The sequence below is a fragment of the Nuphar pumila genome, chromosome 2 (assembly GCF_984573655.1).
Source record: "Nuphar pumila chromosome 2, dmNupPumi1.hap1.1, whole genome shotgun sequence".
Taxonomy (NCBI): Eukaryota; Viridiplantae; Streptophyta; class Magnoliopsida; order Nymphaeales; family Nymphaeaceae; genus Nuphar; species Nuphar pumila.
In genome coordinates this window covers 7,796,314-7,803,442 of record NC_143250.1, presented here as the reverse complement: position 1 = coordinate 7,803,442, position 7,129 = coordinate 7,796,314, and the positions used below count along the sequence as shown (strand labels likewise).

The 7,129-nt window shown below is 43.0% G+C and overlaps 1 protein-coding gene across 1 annotated transcript; it reads right to left on the bottom strand.

Annotated features, from left to right (window-relative positions):
• Positions 1-1,200: 1,200 nt before the first annotated feature.
• Positions 1,201-4,816, bottom strand: LOC149844631 (5'-adenylylsulfate reductase 3, chloroplastic-like). The gene is made up of 6 exons (XM_089997277.1): positions 4,668-4,816; positions 4,413-4,532; positions 4,098-4,251; positions 2,656-3,142; positions 2,120-2,428; positions 1,201-1,767 (listed from the first exon to the last, which is right to left on the bottom strand). Exons 1-6 carry the CDS (start codon positions 4,741-4,743, stop codon positions 1,531-1,533), a joined length of 1,383 nt encoding a protein of 460 aa, XP_089853403.1. The 5' UTR covers positions 4,744-4,816; the 3' UTR covers positions 1,201-1,530.
• Positions 4,817-7,129: the final 2,313 nt, after the last annotated feature.

Genomic DNA, 7,129 nt, shown 5'->3' with positions numbered 1-7,129 from the left:
TCCCGCCCCGACTCGGCCACCTCACCCGACTTATTTTCCTCTCGCTAGGTGCCAACTGCCTGATGGCTAGTTCGATCCCCAACTCAATCGGCCGGTTCATACAGCTCCGCCAACTCTATCTGGTCTCTAACTGGGTGACCAGCAAAATATCGCCGGCGGTTGGCAACCTCACCAAACTGAACTTCTCAGAAAACCTCGTTTCCGTCGGGATTCTGGCGAGCTTCAACTATCTGGCCTCCGTGACTAAGCTCGACCTCCGTAGGAACAACCTCCCATCATTTATTTCCGGGCGGCAGAGCTCAAGGGTAAAATGGGGGAGACAGTGCCCCCATTTTCTCCACTTTTTCCCAGCCTTAAAGCTTGGACACGTGGCGAATGGCCGCTCCATGGAACCAAGTAGAAGCTTTTTTAATGAAGCAATTTTCAAAAGTTGTGTATTTGTAATATTTTAAAAGTTAGGCCTGTGTGTGTAAATAAGACAAAAGTGAAGAGTGTTTTTGTAATTTTTGTTTTGTTTTGCTTTGTTTTATGCTTCAATATTCAAAGTTTCAAACGATGATTGACATGACAACCAGTATATCTTGCCGTATGGCTCATCTCCAAGATGTTAAAACGATTGTTGTCAGTATCGTCGGGAATCGTTCTGGTCTGAATCGTTCGTGATCAGCAGTACAAGAAATAACCAGGGCTGCAAACAGATTGGACATAAAAAGATAAGAAGCATAAATCCCACAAATTATTCCAAGAATGCACCCTTACTATAAGATCGGAATATGGAACAAGATTGAATTGAAACTTGCTAAATTGCATTCCGTTTGGATTCCTATCAAGTTGAAAACAGTATTTTAGGTCGGATCTAATTGGAGTCCAAATCAAAATTCTAAATGATTTTCATGTAAAAAGCTTAGTTTTTATTGTTTTTTGCCATATGGAATAATACCACGTCTACTTTAGAGACAGACACAACCTTACCCTATCAGATCTGGTTCGAATCCGGATACAAATTAAGATCAAGATTGCACATTTCAGATCTGAATTTGGATTTAACAAGATCTAGCTCATATCCGATCCATTTGCAGTCCCTGGATAGAACGCCAAGGAATGATTTGGAAGTACCAATGCACAGCCAACCCAAAACCCTAAGTTTCCACCACAGTAAGAAAAAAAAGTAGAGGACCATTCCTGAGTCACCAGTAGAACTTGTAGCAAAAAACATACACTCTCAGCCCTAATAAAATTACATAAAAATCTGAAGTAGAAGGGGAACTCTCTGCAACGAGGAAAACAACAACAATTCAAAATTTATATACACTGCTTGAGCACCATTCTCCAGCAGTATTTCTTCACTCAAGGACCACCAGCGCCCGCTTATTGGAAGGACAGCTTCACTACTGTCCTTTTAGACTGATAGGAAACCATGAAACACCCTGTGATTTTTCTAATGGAAATCACAATGGCAATAACCTGCCAAACTGCTCTTTTCCTAATGAATTTGCTTCATTCTACATTTCTTCCTCCTGACCTAAAAACCTACTGGAGGGCTTTGACGAATGCTAGCAATGAGTCCAGATCCCGTTTCTCCGAGGGGTATTTGATGGGTGTTGCTGAATGCTTGGGGAAGAACAGAATGGTGGGGAAGCTCCCCAACTGCAGCTCCTTGGTTGTAAACGCCTTCTGCTCCCCGTCTGCACGGAATTTTCCCACCTTTACATTAGCAGATGACTCTTCAAGTTTCTCTGCCAACTCCACAAGAGAGCCTTCAATGGCCTGCACATAAGAAAATAGACTTAAGTGAGGAAAGCTGAGTCTGATTCCTAACTTGATATAAATCACTAGGATCCATCATCCAACAGGTTGCCCTAAGACTCATTGTATTTAAATAGAGCAGTCAGTCTTTTGTAAGGTGTGTATTATCAATATCAGTGCGGTAAGACGTAGGCAACTCTTGCCACGTAAAATCGTTATTTTTTGTGTGATTGATTTCTTTTTTCTTACCGTTTTTTTTTATTTCATAGATCTATCGATAGTGTGTTGAGTTATTCCCTAACATTAAGTATGAAGAATTCGAGGTAGAATGACTTTAGATGGTTACGAGTTGTTCATGAAAATTCACGCTTACTTGGCAGAAGGGGCACCACGGAGCGTAAAGTACAACCAGCCATGGCTCCCTCCGGTTCTCCAACGTCACCAGATTCTCGATTCCGGCCCGGTTGAGGCTCACCACACTATTGCTATTGAAAATGTCTGATGGGGGAGCAACCCCGTTTGTAGGGCCTCCGCCGTTCTCTTTAACCTCCTGCTGAATGTTGCCTTTGTGAAGGCCGCATTCCTTAGCCTTCGCGTCCTCCCACCACCAGCGGCCTTCGCGCTCGTGTTGGCCCGGCAGCACGGGCCTTGTGCAAGGCTCACAACCAATAGATACATAACCCTGTTCATAACAATCACTTCGCTGTTCAGACACACTGCTCATACCAACAGCTACGTTATGTCATCAAACAGAAAGCATGTTCTATGCCTTGAAGAGCTAAAACTAGAGTATCGATAAGAGCAGATCTCTTCAATTCATCCACAGATATTAACACAAAGATGAAGCCGAGAGCAACCAGTTTAACGCGATAATTGACATTATAGAAGCAATGGCGCACACTTAATTACCTGAAAGTGCAAAGAATTCACAGGCACGTTCATGGTGCGAAGGAAGTTCCAGATATCGTGGCCGCGAACGCTAGCCACAGGATTCCACTTAATCAGGCTACCAACACCACCATCCATTCCTTCAAATGAAGGATCCACTTGGACTGCTGGAACCTGAGCTCTTGTGCCCGGGGACTGATCCTTCCGCTGCCCGGTGATCCACGCCCGGAGGCCTTTAAGAGCTCGCCGGAGCGGGCGCACTTTTCTCACCCTGCAGCACTCCTGGTGGCCGTCTTCGTAGAAGGAGAACAAGCCCTTGGTTCGAACCAGAGCTTGGACTTCGACAGCATCAGGGAACGTGTACTCAATGTGGATGCCATAGTGCTTCTCCACTGCATCGAAAAACTGGTAGGTCTCAGGGTTCAGCCTCCCTGTGTCCAGGCTGAACACTCTGAAGGGCCGGCCCGTGAGCCGCGCGTATTCAATCAGTGCTACATCCTCAGCTCCACTGAACAACACAAGAATGAGAGTTGAGATTCACCTAAGAAACTGAGCTCCAACACTGTGAAACAAGCCACAAAGATACGTAGAAACGAAGACACGAGTTCAAACTCTAAAGTTCGAAATTTTTTCGAGAAACAGGGCGCAAGGACAGATTTTTTTTTTTTTACCAATTAAGAGTGATATTTTTGTAGTACAAAATATATCTTTATTAAATTAACATTAATATAATATAATATTAAAAACATAAAATAATGTCTGTGTCCGTGTCGTATCCCTGATCTTATCAACAGGGACGTCCACCCAAAATGACGTGTCCCTGTTACAAATTGTAAGCATCTCCAGCATCCTCAAACGGGTCGGACCCCTACGACAGTGACCGTCAATTGAGGAGATGAAGGGTCCGGGGCTCATCAAATGATTACTGGGAGCCACTATGACAGAGGGTCCAGAATATCCTGTTACAAGATCCGGATCCATTCTCATCTTTGGTTATACAAGAACCGTACCGTGATGACATCCGAGTCGACTGATTCTAATTCGATTCTCCCCAAATCTCCTCGTCACTCAATTCGGACAAGGTGGGGAGAAAAAGTTCCAGCCACCGACCAAAGCGAGCCGAACCCGAATCAGGCTTCCTGTCTCGACTCAGACAGTGGACGACTCAAAACCGAGTCTCCGAGACCATCCAACTCCTACACAATTAGCTACTCGGAATCGCTGACCAGTCGCGCGCATCCCGCCACGCATAATTACGAACCGTATCACCGGATTTTAAGTAAATGACGGAATTGCCCCTCCCTTTACCACCACGAAGAAGTTTGCACTTTGGATCCCCATTTCCAAGGGCAAATTCGTCAGCAAGAAAAAGAAAGCCTTACAGAGCCACCAAGGAAGAAGAAGAAGAAGAAGAGGAGGAGGAGAAAGGTGGTTCGATCTCAGTCAGGTCAGACGGAGCCTACCTGAACGCGATGGATATGTCGTTGCCGAACCGAGCGAGGGCAGTATCGATTATCTCCAGCGGCGAGGCGTTCTCGAGCTCGGCCGCCAGCTTCTCGTAGTCTTCCTCCACCACCACCACCGCAGCTCCCTCCTCTTTCCTCTTCCTCTCCACCTCTGAAATCAAACCAACAAAAAAAAACCCGTTATACTAAACTCCCTTCTTTTCTAACCCGTTGTTTTCGCTACCCAATCCCACTACATCTCGCTTCCCCAAAGATAAACCCTACGAACCAAACGATAAATTTCCGTTAAAAACGAAATGGAGAGCAACATACCGGCCGCTTCTACGGTCGGCGACGCCGTTCGAACGGAGAAGCTTCTCTTCAAAGGCGCGACATCTTTCCGGCCGAGGCTCGTCATCGCCGGAAAGCGAACGCGGTGCAACAACCCCTCTCCTGAATCAACCACACAGAAGGAAACCCCCCCAAAATGCAACATTCAGAAACCAAATAAAAGGATACAAACGAACAAGAAGAAGAAGAAAAAGAGAAATAAACGACAGTTAGTGTAGTTTCCTCCGTAGAGCTCACCTCCTCTGGGGTCTTTGGGGATCAGATGGGATGAGAGGGAGCGAGAGACTTGAGTGGACGCAGAGAGGGACGCCATGAGAGAAAAGCGAGAATAAGAATCGAGGGAAACAGTTTTCACCTGAGATTGCTCTTTCCCAAGGGAGGTGATATATGTACCGGGAAGGGTGAACTCGGCCACGACTTTCGGTACATTGAACCTGAACGGGTTTTCGTCCCACGAATAGAAGCGGAGTATGACTTGTATGTGACGCCTGGGCCTACGTTAATCAATTTAAAGTAGATTGACGGAAACATGCCTAACTTTTTCAAATATGACCGAGGAGCTCTTGAAAACCTCGAAAGGTCGCTCAATTAATCATAATTTGCTGAAAATTTGAAAATTGAGCTGCAACTTTATGAAAAAACAGTGAATGTATCAATTTTAATATTTTAAAAAGTTATTTTACAATTTATAATTTCAATTATACTTTACAATTGTGAAAATTTGAATAGAAAATTTTATGACGATCAATCATGATTTTTTTTTTTTTTGTCTATTAATCACGATTTGCAGATGAATCCTAAGGCTGAGGTTGATCGATTTTTTTTGGCGATTAATCACGATTTGCTGATGAGGAGTCACACTTTCCGAGGAATTGCCGAGGACAATTTTCTTTTTTTCTTAGTTACATTACTTTTCATCTTTGATCATCAATTCTTATTTGCTTTCTCTTATGCTTCTTAAATGTTTCGTAAAATAAATCATTTCTTTTTCAAAACGGGATTTGGTCATGATGATTTTTTTTGAATAGATCGTCATGAATAAATGTTGTTTGCACCAATCAGCAATTTAATGAATGAGGGCTCTTGGGGTTGTCATTCTGGACTTAAATTTGTGTGATTATAAGCTCAATGGGAGTTCTAGACTGCATGTTTGTTTTGATCGTAGGGATTTTCAGCTGTGACAGTTTTGTCTTTGGAGAAGTGTTTCACATGGTAAACATTCACAAGCATAACTTTCTCATGTTTATTTTTTTATTGTGATTTTTGGGCTATATTTCACATTCTCACATGTGATTCACATTCACATGTTTGAGAACGGTTTGAAGTAAGGCAAAACGTTCTAGAGCCTTTCTATTTGGATCAGTTTTGGACCAATCATTAGAATACATTTTGGATCCCGATCGGACTTGTATCAACATTAATTTGTTTTGATCTGATCTTTATTTTGATTTGGATCTGAACTGATCCATTGACATTTAAAGTGGACCTTCAATTTTTTAATTGGATCTGATCCAATCCATTTCCATGTTTTAGGTAAGCAAAAACCTTCTCAAGCTTTCTAATGTTGGACCTATTATTATGATGCTTTTGTACCAATCAACAGTAGGAATGGCAGTGAACTGGGGAAAAACGGGTCCCGCCTCACCTCGCCCCATTTGGACCCAGGATGGAAGACATGAAGGCTGGGATGAAGGTTAAAATCAAAATCCATGTGAAGATGTTCAATCCCCAAAAAATTGTTTTTTTAACAAAGTGGGGTGCCCCAATTAACTGAACTGCTGTTTAGTGGGTCCAGGACAAGAGAGGCAGGGTCATTGATGGTGGTCAAGTATGGCAACTAGGTTTGTAGAATTTTGTGGGTGCCCGGGCTGCTAGTTCCTTGTGGATCCTGTGAGCTTGGGTTCCTTTTTCTATTCATTTTGTGGAAAGAAATGATATAGGTTTCTGTATTTGATCAGAAAAAAACAAACACCATTCACAGAAAAAAAGTATGGAACACCATGCTCTTGAAACTTGTGGAAGCAACCCACTTTGTTATCCATATCAAAGAATAAGATCTCTCAATCTTTCTCTGTGGGCCGTACGATCTGTGATTTTGTCATGGAAGTGATATAGAATAGCAGTCGACCCAAGAAAACAGTAGTAGTGGGATTGAAGAGGATATTTTCTTTAAATCAAGCAACTCCAATTCAAAGTTTGATAAAAAGGAGCAAATAAACCAATGGGAATGGGGGGCTCAGCTTGTCTGGTAGGAGCAGCTCACATTGTGTGGGGACGTTGCAGAACTGGTAGGGGGTCTGCCTAACGCAATTTTGTGATGGGTCCCACTGTTTGTACGCTGAATGATGAAGAAGGCCCTTGTACACGGTTATGATTCAAAACATAGAAAATGTGTGTTTCGTCGTATCACATGATCTGGTCTCAGCAAAACAACACCGGTGGGAATAGGGGTTGTCAATGGGTTGGACCCTGCTAAAATGGGTGGGTTCAAACCTGGCTGACTAAATGATGAGGGTATAGGGTTTGGATTCTGGTTTGATCAGATTTTTTATAAAAAACAAACAAACAAACAAACTCGGAGCAGATAAGAATTTAATAAACCAGGCCCGATCCATACCGAATAGAATAATAATTGTTAAATTTTTTATACTTTAAAATTAGGGATCTTAATCGGAACTTAGGTCGGACCCATGCATGGT